Source organism: Myotis daubentonii, chromosome 10 (genome assembly GCF_963259705.1).
Source record: "Myotis daubentonii chromosome 10, mMyoDau2.1, whole genome shotgun sequence".
Taxonomy (NCBI): domain Eukaryota; kingdom Metazoa; phylum Chordata; class Mammalia; order Chiroptera; family Vespertilionidae; genus Myotis; species Myotis daubentonii.
In genome coordinates this window covers 44146399-44167681 of record NC_081849.1, presented here as the reverse complement: position 1 = coordinate 44167681, position 21283 = coordinate 44146399, and the positions used below count along the sequence as shown (strand labels likewise).

The following is a 21283-nucleotide window of genomic DNA, read 5'->3' as shown; positions in this document are numbered from 1 at the left end:
AATTTGTTCTGATATTTTTCTGTTCTCTTTGCAGGCCTAACTCCCCGTTTAATTAAAATTGCTCCTGCTTGTGCCATCATGATCAGTACATATGAGTTTGGAAAGGCTTTTTTCCAGAAAAAAAATACTCAAAAACAGCAGTAGTGATGCTGCTTCAACTTGAAATAGCCATGGCCAAATAAGATGGAGACTCTTAGGCAAGAGCCTTTCTTTTTTCTTACGATTATTTTGTATCTTTCTTGCCGATAATTTAAATGAATAGAAATTTCTACCTTGACTCTAAATCATAATCCTTATTTTAAAATAAATTGTGTATTCCTAATTTTTGAGATAGTGAAAAAGATATTTCAGAAATCACAACCACTGAGCATTTTATAAAGAGAAAAACAATTATTCCTTAACACTTGGAACTTGAGAGTTTGATATTAAAGATCCTGTGTTGTATACTGATACTGCAACAGAGAGTGGTTTACTGATTGTATTAAATGTTCACTAAAGTCAAGCGTGGGTGTAGAATGGAAAACAACATTGTACTTAGACAAGTAAAAATAATGTTTTGGCACAGAAAGGTCATCTGGTTTCAGCCATGTGATAATTCATGTGTCACTGAGGAGTCCTCTAGGTCGCTCTATTGGCTTGTTCTGTTATATTTGATATTATTAATACAATGTCAGTTATAAAATATTTCCAGAATTTCCCTTGATGATATGCATCTCACATTAGTATGCTAGACAAGAGACTACACATACAATTTCCTTGAAGAAATAGCTTTTGGTCACTATAGGCTAATGCCTAAGAAATTTAGCCTATGACTATAGGAATGAAATAAAAAGATTATGGCAGGACAAGAAATGATATTTTTTAAAGTATTTGTTGGATTTTCTTAGGATATACATAAGAAAAGCACTTTATTGCAAACTATGTGTATTTTATGAAAATGTGAAACATTTCCCCCCTAAAATAGGTAATATATTTAGGTGTTAAAGCTCTGATGTTCACAGAGGAATTAATGTATTTGTATTATAGTAGAAAAAAAGCTTATATGTTTTACCAGAAATAAATTATATGGGATTTGTATGTAACCTTTTGTTTTTATCCTGTGTTGATTTACCTTAAATTTGCAACTTAAATATCCATAAAAATATAATTATTTTAACTTATACTTTCATTAAAATATTTTGCTTAAGTTAAAATTATCACTGTACCTTTAGCTAATATTTTCATAAAATGTGTGTAAGAATGTTTGTCTGGAAAACTGCTGTTTAACAGTATTAAATTTACCTTGGTTTTGCTATGCTTCTTTTGGTAACTTATTGGTAGAAAAGGCAGAAAATTGAGATTTAGAACTATGCTTCAAAAAGCAATCACATATTTCAACTTACTATCACATAAATAAATACTGATTGCACTTGTGGGAAATTCTTATGATTTATGACTAAAATAACTTACATATAATTCAATAGTAGTTTTTCTAATACATATTACATGCAGTGTATCCGGATGAAAAAACGAAAGCTTCAGCTTTCTCTGTACTTAAGTAGTAAATAAGCATAAATACTTTTGTTTAAAAAAAAGAAAAAGTAGCAACCAAAAAGAGTTTGGCTAGAAATTGTGTTCTTGGTAATGTTGCTGAAAGGAAACTTTCATTTTATTAATGATAAATTTTCCAACATACATATTTATGTGTACATTTTTAAGAAGAAATGTCTTCTTCAAGTATTATGTTTGCTACTTTTCATATAATACACATTTGACTTTTTAAGAGTACAGAATTCTAATTTTTCTTTTATTTCTAAGAAAATTAGTCACTATACTTAATCACATATGACTCCTTTAAATTCTTCCCTCCTTTTTTACAGAGCACAAATCCAGGGATGTGGGAAAACATAGTCTATCACTTTTGAACTTTTTTCCACAATGTAATCTGTCATTCAACACTTATTGAGACCTTTAATGTGATAGGCAGTATGAAAAACACTGGAGAGAAGATGTTTCAGATGTGGGAGTAGGTGAGGAGGGTGTAGGGGGATAAATGGTGATGGAAAAAAGGTAACAAAACTGTCAGAAACTGTCACTGGCCTCAAGTGGATTTGAAAACTATGATTCATGGATTCTCCACTCAGCCTGGGGGAAAAGAAGGAGTGGGCAGGAAACGCTTCTAGGATTAGGGCAGATGATGCAGATTAAGTATACCTGGAAGCAGGCAATGGGATATGTCCCAGTTTGAGCAACGGGTATACATGGCGATGTGGTAGGAGATCAGATTGGGAATGTAGTCAGAGGGTTGTGTGCCAAAGGAGAAACAAGAAGACAACAGGAGACAAAGGCAGTATTTTTGGTACAGCTCTAATACTTACAGAGTTGGGGTATTGGTTTTTCCCCCCGAAGACCATTTATTTTTAATGAAAGAACATAGAACAGAAAACACCAGAATGTGTCATGTAGTAAGGCCAAGTGTTGTGAAATTTTGATTTTAGTTGTGTTTTAGAAAAATAACTGACAGTATGGGAAATGTGACATATAATAAGGTAACGTATTTTACAACAATCTAAAGTTTGGTTTAGACTAAAATATGATTTTAAAAGGTACTATTAATGACACATATAATTTTATCTCCCCCTTCCTATCCATTAAAAAGAACAAATGCTGAACCTACATAGAAGCTGCTTTGCTTAGAGGAAGAGCAAAGTGAACTAACTTAAAAAAAATTAAGAGCCCTGATTTTCAAAAGCAGTCATGTGACATTTCAGATGTGGAGATTTCACCTAATGATAGGAACTTTGCAAAGAATTTCTATAAGTTGTAACTGTGAGACATTTTTAACCACTTGAAAACTTGTATGTAAATCTAATAAAGATGACTTACAAACTGACCTAAAGTTTTGTCAATCATAATTAGTAGCTTGACTTTGGCACTTACCCATTACAAACATGCGCGTATGATTTCATTTAGTGCTGACAACATCCTGATGCCTTCAGACAGGTGCTGAGAAGATGGTGATGTTTCCATTTGGCAGCTGAGAAAGCAAACGTTGGCAATTATGTGATCCTATCAGTAACACTGCCAGGGCCATTGCTGTACTGTGCCACTTCATAGCTGTGTGTACTCAAAAGGGTGTCATGTTCCTTAAAAAATAAAATGTATTCAATCTACACTAATAAAAGAGAAAGATGCAAATTGACCATACCTTCATGACACCCACCAGCCAATCAGGAGTGGGTATGCAAATTAACCCAACAAAGATGGTGGGTTAATTTGCATACACAGGCCCCGAGGGGGCAGGGCGCAGGCATTCTGCACGGCCCCAGCCACTCCAGGCTTCTAGGCAGCATGGGAAGGTGGAAAGGTGGCTCCGGCCAGAGTGAAGGCAGTACCGGCAGCCAGGGGAAGGACGGCCCATTCTTGCATGAATCTTCATGCATTGGGCCTCTAGTTTTATATAAGTTGAAATAAGGATTCTTCCAAAACCATTTTGATACTAATATTTTAGATATCTATGTATATAAAAGCCTAAGCGACCGTCCCTGTGGTGCACACCGACCACCAGGGGGCAGATGCTCAACGTAGGAGCTGCCCTCTGGTGGTCAGTGTGCTCCCACAGCAAACTTCCCACTGCCGGCCAACCTCCTACAGTCCCTTCCGGGTGAGAAGGCCCTGATCGGCCCTGATCACTAGCTAGGCTGAGGAACCCCACCTGTGCATGAATTCATGCACCGGGCCTCCCTCTAGTTAGGTAATATACTTTTACCCTATTTGTCAACTCAGTGTGTAACCTGAATCAAGTAACATTTTGTCAAGGATAAATTAAGACCACTAATGCATGGTACAAAATGTTTAATATACATGCAACAAGTGTAATACATCAAGGCAACAAAATACACATGGAAATATTAGCATGTAATTCAGCATTCTATTTTGGGGAGGGTGTATGAACAATAAACACTACCAAATGAAACTAAAGATTGAGACATAAGTTGTTTCCTCATGCACACATTAACTATCTCTCTAATTAGTATGAGATGAACTGAGTAGAAACCTGAATTCACATTAGCAGATGAATTTTATACCAAGAGCTCCAAGAAAGGAGGAAGTCATGGTCCTCAGGTGTCATGTTTAAATCTGCACTTAAGATGCACTGTGTTAAGATGCACAAGTTACAGTACACATTAGACAAATCTGAAAAATTGTATTAATTATGGAATCTTGAGTTAACTTTCTGTATTATAAAAATGTATGGAAAAAATGTAACAATGATTTTTTAAAGTTATTGAAGGAAAATGTCAAGTTGAGAGTGGACCGTGAATGATAAAGCATTAAAACATTCTGAAAGTTTTAGAAAGCAGCAATAGTGCTTAAGGCCAGCCTAAAAGTTTTGAAGTTCCCCTCCTTAACCATTTCTCACTTCCTCCTCCCAAGATTTCCACTGCCCTCCTTTTATAACTTCCATCCCCCATGCTGAGTAAAAATTGCTTTGGATACCTCACTCACAATAAGGTATTCAGAATTCAGAGATTAAAGGTACCATTTCTCAAGAATGTTTGCATTTTTACAAGTACTAAAAAGCCTTAAGCTAAAAGAATAAAGCTCTGAGTAGTCCTGGTACATCTAAGATAACTTATTTTAAGGGCTTCCAGGCGTCCTTTGTCCCTGAAATGATATTGTTTGAACTATCTTACATATAAGACTAGCCTTGTTACTATTTATTATCTTAAATTCCAAATTATGAGAGTAAAGCTCTAAAGATTGCAGAGAACCACCACACTCCTACATTTCTAACACAAAGAATGACTGTGATAAGTTCAGCACTTCTTGCCTCCTCTCAACAAAAATAAATTGCTTTAGGAGGAACATTCTTCCTATATGTCAAAGCTACTAAGTTTGAATGTAATGTTTTATTAGTAAACAAAAATATCACATAAGTCCCCAGTAAGTCTTGTAGCTTCTTCATGTAAACAATGTATAAAACTTCTTTGGCACAACTGATCATGTTTTTCTCATATTACTGTAGAAAATACATTTAATACATTTTCTTTTCCAATATGGTGAAGTTTTTAGGGACAAAAATGTATAGTTCCAAAAATTGCAAAAAAAATTAAAATACAGTTCAGAGATGTTTTTAAAAAGAAAACTTTTTTTTTAACCTGTAGAAGTGCAGGGATTTTTAATATTGACTTTAAAATGAGATTGTGGCGTGATTAATAATAGAAACTATAAAACATACATGAGACTTCACTGCAGCCCCTAAGGGATAGAAAACAGCACTGTATGCCGGACATTAAGTATGGTGATTACCTACTGATACTAATTTAAAAGCCTCTCAGATACTTGATTGAACTTGAAATCTTCCCTGATCAAATATTTTTTTCAACATCTGCTCTACACTTTTTTAATGTTTAATTTTGGATGCATATTCGGTCAGGTTTTTTTAATTGATGACCTTTTAAGAAAATTTTGGAGAAACAAAGATAAGAAATTTTATTCATTTTACCTAAATGGTCTAAAATACTGTAAAATACTCTCCCTATGACCCTAACTAATTTAGTAACTGCCTAAAGGCACATTCCTACAAAATATATAAAATGTTAAGTGGAATGCTAAGTTGATATCGAATGATGACTGTTAAAGAAAAACTGAATAAGCCACTGTCAAACTGCAGCTGAAAACATTCTCCTCATATTAAAAACAAGGCTTTTAACATGAGAACACAGGGAGAAATTAATGAAAAGTGAAATTAAGTCATTTTTAGAAATTTGAATCATTGAATTAAAAAGGAAAGAAAATACTTGCCTAAGTCTCTGGAATAAAACCTTGAACTCAGTCTCTGGCAATTATGATACATTTAAATATATGAAAATTGACTGAATAAGTATGTACAATTTGCAAATGATTATTAATTTCGAGGATCTTTGAAAAAAATGTTAGGCCTATTCATTTTAAACTTTCTCAGTGACAAATATAAGAATTTTTTAATGAAAACAATGGCAAGATCTTTTTTTTTCCATTCAGTTTACATGGAGTAGATTGAACTCGAAGCAACAGGACTCCACATATGTACCAGAACAATATAAAATTCCAAAGGTTTTCCCAGCAGTCAAACTTATGTAATAGAACTTCTGCAACATAAAATCTTTTGGCTTTTACATTAAATTTTTCAGGATGGAGTTAGGCCTGGACTTGTCATCTCTGCTGTAGGACTTGCAAGACAGTCATTGGATTTGAGGCTAGTTAGAGATTTGTAACTTGCCACTGATGTTAGAGACCCACAGAGACCAAGTAAGGAGGGAGTGTCTTCTTTACCTGGAGATTAGGATAAAATTACAAATAGTTAATTGTCCTTGAAGAATTGTCCTTTAGGTCCAATAAGGACCTAAGAATATTAAAAACTTCATACTTTATACAATGTTGATATGGCAACAGTTGAAGGTTAACAAAACTTTTTGCCTCAGATGACAGAGGTTGGTAGGTCCTAGCAGAAACAAATTAGTCATTAAAAGCAGAAAACTGATTTTTTGTTTTATAGCATAGCAAAAAGACCAGTTCTGTTTTAAATATACTGATAGTGGAGTCTGGACTCTACAAGTCTTCAAATGGTACTGCTACAAATGTTAAGTTAGAAGCCACTGGATGTACTCTATGTGCCACGCAGTATGATAACAAACAATACATTTAAGAATCACTGCTTGCCTGGTGTGGCTCAGTGGTTGAGTGTCAACCCATGAACCAAGAGGCCACAGGTTCAATTCCCAGTCAGGGTATATGCCCCGGTTGCTGGCTCGATCCCAGTAGGGAGCGTGCTGGAGGCAGCTGATCAATGATGTTTCTCTCATCAATGTTTCTATCTCTCTATCCCTTTCCCTATCTCTCTAAAAAAATAAAATCAATAAAAATATTTTTTTAAAATGCTCAGATGTTGAAATGTTATAGTGAATTGTTAGCATTTTTCTTTCGTGGTTATACATAAAATTATGATTTATCATAATCCTCACCCAAGGATGGATTATTTATTACAAATATATATATTTGTATTTTTATTTGTAATTGATTTTAAAGAGAGAGGGAGGGAGGGAGAGAGAAGAAACATCAATGTGTGAGAGAAACAGATCAGTTGCCTCCCATATGTAACTCGACCGCAACCTAGGTTTATGCCCTGACCTAAATCAAACCTGCAACCTTTTGGTGTATGGGACGACAACCAACTCCACCCAACTGGGCAATAATGGTATATCTTAAAACTCAAAGCATCTTAAATTTGATGAAATGTGGTAGCTACTAATAAGTTACTAGCATAATATCTGTCCATATGAGGCGCTTAATAAATATTTCTTGAAAAAAATAACTTCTCATCCTTTCTATCAACAATAACGATGCCATGCTATGCAGTTTGAATTTTACTCTGATTGTCTTTGAGAGCCACAGGATGACTTTAAGTGGGGATATAATGTTTTCGAAGATCACTGATTACTGTATGGAGAATGGATTATGAGGAGGCAAGAATGGGAGACCAAACACATTGAAAAAGCTGTGGCAGCAGTCCATCCAAGAGGCTTGCTCCAAGCAGCACAGGCTAGGATTGCAGTAAGGGAGGAGATGATGGGTCAGTCTATATAGCATGTGCTATATGGGGAGCTACCAGGACTTGCTAATAAACTGACCTACTGATGTAATCAGGAAGAGTAGAATCTAGAATAATGCTTATGGGGGTGCCATTTATTGCAATGGAGAAAGAAAACAAAAGAAACTGGAGGTCTAAAGGAATGTAGGTTCCCCTTCAGTAAGAAACTCCCTAGCTCTCACACACACCAGCACATGTAGAACTGGGAAGGAGAGATAAAAGATGTGAGCACTCTTTCATACCAGTACCACTTGTCCAATCCAAAGGACTGTATTCGCAACTATAGCCTATGCTGAGGGGAGGAAAAAAGAGCTTTGAACCAACTAAGCTATTGAACTTTTAAAAGGAATAGCTTGAGTCTTAGAAACAAATGCGATCATTGAAAGTGACCTGAAAAGTTGTGGAATTTGACCAAGATATAGTTGAGGAAGATGCAATCCAATGGGAAGAGTGGTTGGTTGAGCACAGCTGAAAGGGGTAATGGGAAAAAACAAAACTCCTTTATGTCTATTCCCCACGTTTTTTCAGAATACTTATAAACAAGGTACCAAAAGTGACTAAAAAATGAAGAAATGGTTGGTTATAGCAAAAGCTGCTGAGTTTAATAGGATAAAGGCAGAGATCTGACTTTAGCAATATGGCAGTGGTTAATTACCTTGATAAAATCATTTCAGTAAGTAGTAGAGACAAAAAAGCCAAATTGGAGTGGGTAGAAAAGACACAGGAAGTGAGGAAATAAAGGTAAAAACTAAAGAGAATCTAAGATTGAAGGTTAGCCACAAACACATGAGGAACAAACAAGAACAGACCATTTTTAACCATAATGGCAGTTTAATTCTTAGCATACTTTGCAGAATTATCACAATTATTCTTTAGCAGTCCTCTGCAACCACAGTATCAATAGTGCAGGAAAAGTACTTTTCAAACAGACTTTTTCCTTACCTTCGCTGATTGAATTTAACGTGTCTTGTTTTCCATCGTCTTGTGACTGACCTGGGTCCAGGGAAGTCTGAGAAAGGCTAACTTCAGCTGAAAACTGGTCAAGATTTTGATAACTTTTTCTGTAAAATAACAGTGAAATATACTTAAATTTGTTCTCACAAAAATAATTTCTAGAGATATTCTTTACTGGTTTTCTTCAATTTATTGGTTAATTTCTGGTTAAATTATCCCCAATTTTCTCCATTTAAATGTGGTTTTTATCATGGCTGCAATATGATCTCCATTATACTTTTCCCTCCACCCTTTTTGTAGGTCTATCTGGTTAATCCACTAAAAATGGAAAAGAAAGCAATTTCTCAAACAAATCCTTGCACCAGTTTTTTTATTATTATTATTATTGAGCTTGTTAAGAAATGGGGACATCTGGTTATTATCAGGTGACAAAGGAGCAGAAAAATCTACAGATGCAGAACAAAATTGGAATAACTTAATAATGATCTAGTGTCTTCTAAGCACTTCAGAATTCTTCAATACCTTGATATTTTTATGTAATTATTATAGTAACAAATTATTAAAAATTCCTATAATTTAGAAGCTTAAAGAATATTGGGTAATAAAATATCTGTGTTAAAACACCATCAAGATAATTTAACTTCCTTCCCTCATGTATTTGCAATTGTGAGCCCATTTTCTATTAAATGAATTAGAAACATAATAAAACCTCAGTTATAAACAGAAAGTTAATGAAGGTTTATTATTAAACTGTCCTCACATTTGTTTTGTCAGGATAAAACCAACTCAAGGGATATATGCAGGTTTGATGTTATTGCCATTTCAAGTAAGAGAACAATTCATTACTATTTCCAAATATAAATGATCCAGGAAAATGAATGTGTTTTTTAGGTTCAACATCTATTTCCTAAGGTACTCAAACACTGTCTAATTTCCTAGACATGTCATGTGTTATAAGGTTATAGGAATGCATATATAATTTAAATAATCTATTAGTCATTATTCATATTCATAAGAGTAGACTTAAAAAATTATCAAATGCATGTATATTAAGTATGGGAGGATATATACAATAAATATTTCCTCTAAGAAATGAGGTGAAGAATGTGGTGATGGAGTAACTACTAGCTTACAATGCAAGTAGTATCCTCACTTGATAACACGGTGATTTTTCAAATTTTGGAAATATGAAAGTTCTTAATTATATTTTTAAGTAATGGAAAGTTCTATTATAGAAAATTTCTGATAATTATAATAGACTAGAGGCCCAGTGCACAGAATTCATGCACTGGGGGGTGGGAGGGTCCCTCAGCCTGGCCTGCACCCTCTCGCCATCTGGGGCCCTTCGGAGGATGTCCAACTGCCAGCTTAGGCCTGATCCCCTGGGCCTAAGCCAGCAGTCGGACATCCCTCTCACAGTCTGGGATCCCTCACTCCTTACCGCCCGCCTACTCACTCTTTACCATTCAGTTCATTGCTCCTTAGTGGCAGGCTCCTTACCACTTGGCTCGCTGCTCCTTAGCACTGCCACAGAGGCAGGTGATGCTCCCGCCACTGCTGCTGTGCTCACCAGCCATGAGCCTGGCTTCTGGCTGAGCAGAGCTCCCCTTGTGGGAGCACACTGACCACCAGGGGGCAGCTCCTGCATTGAGCGTCTGTCCCTGGTGGTCAGTGCACAGCATAGCAACCAGTCATTCTGGTCATTCCACCATAACAGTCGCTTAGGCTTTTATTATATAGATTATATAGATAGCAAGTATATGAGCTATACAACATGTAATTTTTTAAAATGATACCCAATATCAAATTTATATAAAACTTAACAAATGCTAGGCACTGTTCTAAATATTTTTTTGTGTATAACTTAATCCTCATAAGTACATTAAAAGGTTGGAATTATTAATACACTTACTTCCTAACAGAGAAAACTAGGTCACAAAAAGGTTAGGTTTGAACCTGGTGACCTGGCTCTAATTCTGTCTCCTGAACTACTATGCTATGCTATCGCCTTTCTGGTAAAGGAAGAAAAGATTTGGCTTCCTATTTTATTAGAAGCTATTCTTTAAAAAACAGCTTTGTTTGCTAAGGTAGATCATGTAAATGATACTGTATTTAATCAAATACAGTATAAAATCTTATTTACTTAGCTATGTGGCGGTTCTCAACCTGTGGGTCGTGACCATCAGAAAACATATAGTATATCAGATCTTTACATTACGATTCATAACAGTAGCAAAATCACAGTTATGAAGTAGCAACAAAAATAATTTTATGGTTGGGGGTCCCACAACATGAGGAACTGTATTAAAAGGTCGTGGCATTAGGAAGGTTGAGAACCACTGCGGGGGGGGGGGGGGGGAAGCAGGAACACAGGAATTTAATAAAGGAAGCTATGAATAAGTTTCTTTTCCAAATTATTTTCTGGGCCTAATAGGTAGGAGCTTTCTTTTAAAACAATGGTTTAAGATGAGTTTCTGATACTAACTTTTCATCATAATAAACTTGTTAATGTTATTAAAATGCAAAAATTACATAGAGATACATTTACAAACAAAAAATACTCAAGCAAACGATTTGGAATTCATTGGAATATTGTAAAAACTGAGAGCTTGACAGCACACATTTACAGTCATCTCAAGAACGGCCCCCCATGTGAGGGAGGAAACCTGTACAGGCAGCTCTGCGAATGCAACATAATTAGCCTTCTGCGTGACCTATTCCCGTAGAATATCAGCTTCCAAATCCAAAGTGATCAGGGGAGCTTCCTACCTCTGACCTGTCACGTTTAGTGAACAATCCCTGAGTTACAGGCTTTACTTAATCAAATGCCAATGAATACAGGGACAAGATTTATAGACAATCCTGTTCTGCACAAATAATAAAAATCCCAAGCTAAAATTAAGCCCCTTAGTCATAAGATATTAAGAACAGTCCCATATAATAACTGTCTTGCATGAAACTGACTATATAGACTCACCATCTAGGAAAAATCTAGTTCAGGTGCTTGCACTAATGACAAATAATGGGTTGGGTTTTCACATTCTTACCTGATTTCCAATGTGATTGGCAACTACATCTGACAAACTGTTTTTGATATGAAGTAAAACTATGTCTATGGGACATTAAAAGGTCACCACTAAATCCTATCTTAGAATTTTAGACTGACTAGCACCACACTGTAAGATTTAAATGTAACCCACCAGACATGTCAAACCAATTAACAGTCTATCACTATTTCTCAGAGTAGAATTTTAAAAGTAGTAATAGCTTATTTAATCAAAATAAGAACCCAGGTGAGTAAGAGTCATGTATTATGACTACATAAAAGTTTATAGTTTAAAAGTTTATGCCATTGTTACATTGCTAAATATAATTTAAGTTAAACTTGTCAGATTTATATGTCATGAGCACTTGGGACATAATAAAATTCACTGCCTTTATTATATGACTAAACAATTTAAAATCACTCAAATACAAAATTCAATATACAGAACTGGGTAACAAATGATGGCAAATTAAAAAGAAAATTGGTCTGTAAGCCTGAATTCACTTATAGGTAAATTTCTTTACAATCATACGCTTTATGTCAGTGATCAGAAGTAATGATATAGGTAATCTACATCACTTATTTGCCCAACAGATGTACTGATGTCAATAATAATTTAAATTATCTGGTAGCCATTGGACAGCAGAGAATGTGATGCACAGGAGACATTATTCACAAAATAAAAACAAATATATAAACACTTTATGCGTAGAGATATATGAATGTGCATGAAAACAGAAATAGACTATTCGTTTCATTCTTGGTTTGATTTTTCATAGAAATATGTTTAAGGAAAAATATAAGCATCTGCTCTAGCAAAATATCTACCTACTCTTAATCTACTAAAATCAATGGAGAGATGCAAGGGAGCCTTTAAGAGTGGGATGTATGTGAGTCAGGTTAATGCAAAATTTACAAACTGCAAAATAATTCTGCAGCCTCAGTGCTTTAGGGAGTCCAACTCCAAAAACATACAAAAGACACACGTGGGAAGGAGAACCTCTAATACATCTGGGGTGAGTGTATCTATTCATAAGAGGTCATTAAGAAAAATTACCCTAATATAAAAGCTCATAATTCCCAGTAATTTTGTGACTGATAGCAAAATTGAGAAGCAATGATAAATTTAGAAGACTGAAGAAGTTTAAGTAGAAAATATAAATGTGATGACAATGAATTTGATCATTTGGAATGAAAATAGTGATTTAGAAAGTAACCTTACAAGATTATATATAACCAGAATCTAACAAGCTCATGTGGCCTAGACTTTACATATAAAGAAAAATATTAAAACAGAACTCATTAGGAAGAAAACACAATAATCAGTTGCTCTATGTGTTTGTTAAGGGAATAAACTTTATATACTTAGTTATTGTTGGCTCTGTACAATAAGCCTAAAATGTTTTAATGTGATATCCCTATGTTTGAAATAAAAAAGAAGATATAAAATCCAGCATAACTAATCTTACCAGATCTAAATAATCAAGAAATAAATTATAAATTATATTTCTAAACTTTTATAAACATTACAGTCAATAGAAATAAATTTAACATTTTCTATTGTGACAGGGGTCCTTCTATGAGTAGCTGATCACATAGCCAAGTTATCCAATGGCTCATTTTAAGAAAAAAAATAGACAAAGGATAAAAAAGTTGTAGTACTTAAAGGGGTTGGCAAAGTAGGTTTACAGTTGTAAGTACACTAAACACAGAGTTTATTTTTGTATTATTTATTAATTACTGTATTATTTTCTATATGAACAACTGTAAACCTACTTTTATCTACCCTGTGTATACAATGGAATATTACTCAGCCATAAAAAAAATGAAATCTTGCCATTTTCAACAGCATGGATGGACATAGAGGGCATTATGCTTAGTGAATTAAGTCAGACAAATAGCATATGATTTCAATTACATGTGGATTCTAAAAAATAAAATAAATGAACAAGCAAAACAGAAACAAACTCAAAGATACAGAGAACAAACTGATGGTTGCCAGATGGGAGGGGATTGAGGGAATGGATGAAAAAGGTGAAGAGATTAAGAAGTACAAATTGTCTATTATAAAAACAGTCATGGGGATGTCAAGTACAGCATAAGGAATATAGTCAATAATATTATAATAATTGTGTGTGTGGTTTCTGGCAGGTACTAGACTTATCAAGGGAATCACTCTGTAAGTTATATAAATGTTTCATATATAAATGCAATACACTTGCAACTAGTATAATATTGTATGCCAACTTTAAATTTAAAAAAAGTATTTAGTTATTTTTAAAAAGAAATGTCAACAAGTCCACAAAATTCATTATATCATATAGCATGCTTTCTTTCTTCTCAAAACTAACTGGACAAATGAGGCACAGAGCTCCTAAAGAATTAATTGTAGACACCCCATATTCTCAGCAGGAAATTATATTTATCATGTAATTTAATGACTCATTTTAGGGTGAGTTTCTATCTCCAAATTATCAAGAGAGCTAATGTTATTTATTAAAGTTGATTTGGCTACCTCCTCCATAATTGGCAGGTTCTCAATAAATGTTTGTTGAACTTAATTTAAGACTAGAGGCGTGGTCCACGAAATTTGTGCACTGAGGTGGAGGGTTGTCCCTCAGCCTGGCCTGTGCCCTCTCACAGTCCGGGAGCCCCATGATTGATCTCCCCAAAGAGGTAGGCCCCGCCCACCTGCCGCAGCCCACTGGTCTGTTGCCTGGGCCTCCCTCTTTGGGCCATCATGGGGTGATGGCCGGGCCCCGACCAGTTGCATCGCATCTGCCTTGGCTGGCCTGGCGCCAGCAGGTGTCATAGCGTGGTCGTCCTGACAGTCATTCTGCTGTTAGGTCGTTTGGTCAATTTGCATATTATGCTTTTATTATTATAGATATTGGTCAGATTAAGAGGAATTTGTGATCAGGTCAGTTTAAGACTTTGGCTTATTTTACACATCTGAGGGGTGCAAAAACTGGATCCTGATGAAAACCTATGATTTGTTACAAATATGGTTTATAGAGCACTAGTTTCTTCTAAAAATTAAAAGTCTCTATTTTTACATGAAAAGTTCAGAATTATTTATTCAGAAAAATTGGTGATTTGCTGGTCATTTTAATTTTGCATAAAGTTTTAGAAACACTCTAAGGAAGTAGATCTTGGGATTTGGGTGAGTGTATATTCTCCAAACATGAAAGATACAAGATCTGAGAGTATAAACAACAACAAAAATTATATAGAGTTTAAATAAATAAAGGTTTTCCAGGAAGCTCTTAAGTGCCAGGCAATTTATTACCCACATGACCCTTATAATTCTATGTAAATAGGCATTACTCCAAGTACTGGGTGTGCGGAAACAAGAGGTAAGAAGAGGAATTGCTGCTTCATTACACAGCAATTAAGCTGCAGAGATTACTTTTAAGTCCTGACTTAAACTCTAGGTCCAGCAATGTCACAGCTGTCCCCTAGCTGCACACTTTTTGTTCAGGGATATCAGTTTGGCAGTAGGGCAATCTAAAAGCAATACCAACACTGGAGGTCAGGTCATATTAAGGGATGATGCTGGGAAGGAAGGGGTATCCTTTCTTCTTAAGCTAATGGAGTAACTTGTTAACAACTATAAAGTCTGGATTCATACTAAATAGATGAGCAAGCAGTTTCACTGCTCTCTTTTCTGAGACTGACATTACTTTTCAGTCACTAACATTGCATGTAATGGAAAAGTATGGCCACTTAGACTCATTTGTTCCTCAATAGGTAGCTCTGCAGGTAGGCAGGGGTACATGTATGTATTTTGGCTAAAATATACCTCTATCTAAAGTGACAATGTGGATATTGCAATAAAAGGGCATCGTTTTTAGTCCTTTAACTTGTCAGGATTTAATGTTATTAATATTTTTGCAGTTAAAAAAGCAGAAGCATCTTATATGTTATATATAGACAAGATAAATGTACCAAGTATTGCTGTAAACTCAATTTCTCAATCATAAATTAGAAATATAAATAAACTAATATTATTTCGTTATGGTCTTCCACTAATTAAATATGCTACTGAAAGATAAAGTTATGTCCCAGCAGAATGAGATATATTCTAGTTATTCATAACTTTTGTAAGGGTATAAAAGAACTTTTTTTCATGGATTTGTCTCAAGGCACATACCTAGGTTGTGGTTCAGTGTATGAGAGGCAAACAGCTGATGTTTCTCTCTTCCTCTCTCCCTCCCTCTCTTTCTCCCCCACTTCTTTCTGCTTCCCTCTCCCTCCCCCTTCTTTCCCTCTCTCTTCTGTCACTCTCTCTCTCTCCCTCTCTCATCAATAAACATATCCTTCAGTGAGGACTTTAAAAAGAAAAAAGTCAAATTTATTCTGAGTTCTACTTTTGATAAATGAAAAAAATCACAACTTAAAGCGGGTGGAAATTGTGTCTGTGCTAAAACACTCCTTACAGAAATGAGTGGCTGCTAATTACCTAGTGAACAGCACTCTAAGAAGCACAGAAAGAAGTGTGTATGTAGCTTTACCAGTTAAATTTAAAAAAAACAAGAGCTCTAAAAGAAGAAATGGGAAAGAAAAAAAGAGAGAGGGAAGGAGGTTAGAATAGAGCATCAATTTTCAACCGATTGTGCTGCAAGAATTTTTAAAAAATGACTATTTAGTCAGGGACACTGACCTGTTTTCCCTTATTTGTCAAATAAAAAACTGACAACAGCCAACACAACAATATCTTTTCAGTGTGAATGAATCAAAATTATACCTATTTTTTGTCAGATTTTTGGTGTGCCGCAGAATTTTAGTAATTTATTTATACGTGCATGAGATTTAAAAAAGTTAAAAATTACTGGAATAGGGGAAAGAAGGTAAAAAGAAGAAGGAGGAAAAGGGAGAAAGGGAAGGGAATAGAGAGAACAGAAGGGATGGAGGGAGAACAGGGAAAACAATCAGAAAATTAGCTGAACACAGATAGAAAAATAAAGTTACTGAAAAAAATGATCAAGATGGGAATGTGGGCCCTGGCCAGTGTGGCTCGGTTGGATAGAGCATTGTCCCCTGCACCAAAGGGTCGCAGGTTCGATTCCCATTCAGGGCGCATACCCAGGTAGTGGGTTCAATCCCCGGTTTGGGCTCATATGGGAGGCAACCCATTGATGTTTCTCATTGATGTGTTTTTTTCTCTTTCTCTCTCCATATAATCAATGAAAAACATATCATCGGTGAGAATTTTTAAAAGGAATAATAAAAATAAAATTTAAAACAGATGGGAAAGTGCCTAAAGCCAAAAAGAAGATAACAATTTACAAGTCCCAAAATGAAGAAAGACTAAGACTTGCAACTCTCTGAAAACTGGGAAACTTACAACTAATTGACAGTCCTGAACTTTGGGACCAACATAGGCAGAGTGATTGTATCTTCTATAGCCTCCACAAATTAGGTTTATTGAAAATTAACAAAACTTTTTTAGACCCACAAAAACAAGTATAAAACTTTCGATCTGTTCATGAGACGGAATTTTGTGTTTTCTTGCTAGCGGGAAAATTAGTCCTAAGGCATATACGAACACCAAAGCCAGAATTAAAAAATAGATGACTCATTAAACAGGAGCTCATAGACTTAACTGAGAGACTGGCTGAAGATTAACAGGAGAAGCAGGTAACTGGCACAGCACTGCATAATCATTTCTCAGATAATTGTACTTCCCCAGGCTGCCTTGGCTTCAAAACCTTAACCTAACCTTGCCAAGCCGAAGTACTTAAATCCCACTTGGCAAAGTACTTGCCAAGCCAAAGTACTTAAATCCTACTTTTCTTCTAAGTTAATAATCAATTCAGAAAGAATAACTGAGAAACCAAAGTGGATTGCCCTGTTTGGCACAACTAAATCTGTAATTAGTTGGAAAAAAAAGTATTACACTTACTCATACCACTGTTTATTGTGTTTTCGGTAAAGCAACGTATCCAAGGCAACAGCATTGACATCCAGAGCTCCTGGGGAAGGCCACTGGTTGGTGAGGTGGGCAGTTAACTCTTGTCTTGATCTTAAATCATTATTCTTTAGCACAGTCCTGTGAATATTAAGATGGTGAGTGCTTTTGTCTTCATTGTTCTGCAAGGGCAGAGGAACCTGCCATTAATGGTATCAATTTAGGCCCCCAAAATTCATCTTTCTAAAATGGTATGTTAATAGACTGTGACCAAAACTACGGGAAGGCTAGATGGGGCTAGGACTGTTTTGTTTCCTACAATATGTGTTTTTATTCTTTCTTGGCTAGCTACAACAAATCACTTGTGACATTGAGACTTCCTACTATTTCCACAGAGATATTACTAGAAGACTGATGGATGCAAGCTGCATTCCACATCTTAACTAAAAAACAATGGTGATCTCTTAAAGCTACAGGTTATCAGATGCCAGTTAAAATATGAAGTAAAATAAAGATCCCATGTGTAAGAGTTTATAGCTTCAAAATTCACAATCTATGTAAGTAATTTAACTTGATAAACAAGAAGAATTTAATTGATTAAAAATAAAATTAATGCAGAAAAATAAAAAATTCATGAGGTTCCCGTAATTGTTTTTGATAGAAGTGACTATTAATGAATTTTTATGAAAATAATTAAATCAATGACAACTGCATTGAACAGTATAATCCATTGGAAATATTTCAGCTACAGAATAAAAGCCATTATTACAACCCATGGTTTCCTTTCATATTTGTAGAACTGTTACTTGTTCATAAGAACTTGAAAAAGACTAGCTTTTGCCAAAAATTTCAACTTCACAAACCAACTGGTCATTGTCACAAGACTAATTCAACACCTGAATTTGTGGTTAAAGACCATTTAAAGGCATAATTATGTTTGCAAAGTTCTTATTCTACTTCTCAAAGACCTTAAAATACCACCTAAGGCCACCTGCGTTCTCCGACAGTAGTCCACAACTCTAGCATACCAAGATTCTGAGCCATCAGTTCAGATACGGAAGTAGTTCGTGCTTGCCACTAATTTTCAGTGACAATGACAGTCCTGTGTGGGTGGCAGTCAGTGGTGAGCTGGCAAGACAATCCTTCACATGAGAAAACCAACCTGCACTGCACCTCTGGCTGTCAACATGCTCCCAATGGAATAACCCCACTTTATATGTCTCCAACAAGCTGCACACAAACATTTCTGACTTTACAGGATACCTGTGTGCATTTAAACATATTTGCTCTACTATGTCCACAAAGAAATATTATCTGATGTAAACACTAGCTTCTCTCTCAGAATGGAATACTACAAGTTAAACAAGCAGAAGTCAGAATTGCTTTGGCTACTCAGGATCATTTTGATTCCGTATAAATTTTAGGATTGTTTTTTCTGTTTCTGTGAAAAATGCCACTAGGATTTTGATATAGATTTCACTGAATTTGCACATCACTTTGCATAGTATGGAGATTTTAATATTAATTCTTCTAATCCATGAACACAGCATGCCCTTCCATTTATGTTCTTAATCTCCTTCATCAATGTTTTCAGTTAAGGATCAAAGAGTTGTTTTATTTTTCAAAGAAAAAAAAATAGCTCTGTATTAAGCCCTCCTTGGCATGACAGAAATGTTCAATGAATGTAATTTATTTTATGAACCCAGCCAAACCCTGAAAAGTTCCTATGTATTCTAAATATATAACTTGTACTATATAAGACAGTAATTCATCATCACACTTCATTTTTCCCAGATTTGTAATTATTCTTCACATGATTATTGTTAGCTTATCTTAGCCAAGCATGATGCAGTGCAACACAACACAGTAAGACTCTGGGTTGTTCATAAACACCAAAGACTTCCCTGGGAATCCTTTGTACCTTCTCAGGAAGAAATCTGTTTATCCATGTTTTTTAAGGAAAAACAAAATTAGTAAAAATGGAGTTCGTTACTGTCTCTTTTTAAAACAGCATTCTACATCCAAGTTGTCAAATAATTTGCTAAGTTTCGGTGTGAGATTTTTGTCACATGAATTGAGCCATCAGGAAGGGTATATTTACACCATCCTCTAACAGTGTGGAGCACTTTATAGGCATCTGCATTTTTAATCGAGGCTTATCTCAAGTAAAAATGTACAGTCCTAATAAAACTCTTTCAAGGTTCCCGGATAAACTATTTGCTTCTAATAAAACTTTAGTTAATATTTTATTATACTCATCTCCCTCATATGATATGTTGCACCAGTGTTTCTGTATTTGTTCCTCCCTTTACCTAGAATAACAGTCTTTCTCTCCCTAGGTTACCAAAGCTCTATTCAAAATCAACTTCTAGTGATGCTTTTCCTGGACCACTACTCCTGTGCTACTGCTACAATGTGTATATATCCTTATTACCATACACATACGCGTGTCCCAATACACTCATCACAGCACGTAGAGGTCAGTTGTTTCGCTGACTCTGATATTCTCAAGGTTATCTTATTCATGTTTAAATTCTCAGTATCTAGCCCAGTTCCTGGGACAAGTAGTTACTTACTAAGTATTTATTATAAAATATTCTTTTAAACGTTTACCTTTCTAAAATGGAAATCTGATCTGAAATTGGTAACTTCACAGACCTCCTTAGCATGGTATATAAATCCCTTTCTCACCTGGTCACACACATACACATTTTCCCTCTATGTTAAGTAACCAGGAGCCATCCTGCAGTTTCCTATTTGCTGGACTCTAATCTCTTTCTGTTTTAGCTTTTGTTATTTTCAATGCCTGGAAAACCCATCTCTTACCTTTCTGCTCTATCAAATATCTAAACCACTTTAAGGAATTAGTATAACTGTCACCACCTCATTAAATCCTTCCTAGTTCATTTTCCTTTGTCTCACACTGTATCCAATACAAGCATCTATCATAGCTTTGAGGACACCTTATCCCTCTTATTGTTTACATGTCTGTGTTCCCTGAGAGCACTCTGAGGGCAGGAACTAGAACAAATTTATTTCTGTACTAGAGGCCCAGTGCACGATATCCATGCATGGGGGGGGGGGGGTAGGGGAGGGAGGGGGCTCAGCCCGGCCTGCACCCTCTCCAAACTGGGACCCTTCGGACATCGCTCTCGCAATCCGGGACCCCTGGCTCCTAACCACTCACCTGCCTGCCTGCCTCTAACCACTCTCCCTTGCCGGCCTGATCACCCCTAACCACTCACCTGCCTGCCTGCCTGATTGCCCCTAACCGCTCTCCCCTGCTGGCCTGATCACCCCTAACTACTCTCCTCTGCTCATCTGATCACCCCTAACTGCTCTGCCTTGGCCCCCGCCACCGTGGCTTTGTCCGGAAGATGTCCAGTCTAATTAGCATATTATCCTTTTATTAGTATAGACTAGGGGCCCGGTGCACAAAATTCGTGCACTGGGTGTGTGTGGGGGGGGGGAGTGTCCCTCAGCCCAGCCTGCCCCCTCTCACATACTGGGAGCCCTCAGGCATTGACCCCCATCACCCTCCAATCGCAGGATCGGCCTGGGCAGGGGACCCTCATTTCCCCCCATCACTGGTTCTGCCCCCAGCCCAGGCCCCTCCGATTGCTGGCTCTGCCCCTTGCCCAGGCCTGATGCCTCAGCCAGAGGTGTAGACCCCCATCACCCTCTGATCACCTGATCGGCCCCTTGCCCAGGCCTGACGCCTCCGCCAGAGGTGTCAGGCCTGGGCAGGGGACCCCCAGCT

At 36.2% G+C, this 21283-nt stretch overlaps 2 protein-coding genes across 7 annotated transcripts in view; one reads left to right on the top strand and one right to left on the bottom strand.

Annotated features, from left to right (window-relative positions):
* The window catches only part of SLC25A40 (solute carrier family 25 member 40), a 32147-nt gene extending 29275 nt beyond the window's left edge, over positions 1-2872 (top strand). For both annotated transcript variants that reach the window (XM_059712216.1, XM_059712215.1), the window contains exon 12: positions 35-2872. In XM_059712216.1, coding sequence (XP_059568199.1) covers positions 35-144 — 110 coding nt within the window. In that variant the 3' untranslated portion in view covers positions 145-2872. The remainder of the gene's footprint in view (positions 1-34) is intronic.
* A 2256-nt stretch (positions 2873-5128) lies between these two features.
* Positions 5129-21283, bottom strand: part of RUNDC3B (RUN domain containing 3B) — a 104242-nt gene continuing 88087 nt past the window's right edge. For 2 of the 5 annotated variants that reach the window (XM_059712209.1, XM_059712211.1), the window contains 3 exons: positions 17518-17664; positions 8555-8673; positions 5129-6297 (listed from right to left, as the gene is read on the bottom strand). In XM_059712209.1, the coding sequence (XP_059568192.1) occupies positions 6152-6297; positions 8555-8673; positions 17518-17664 (412 nt within the window). In that variant the 3' untranslated portion in view covers positions 5129-6151. Of the gene's footprint in view, positions 6298-8554; positions 8674-17517; positions 17665-21283 lie in introns of those variants that run through there. The other 3 variants (XM_059712212.1, XM_059712213.1, XM_059712214.1) reach the window with 2 other exon arrangements.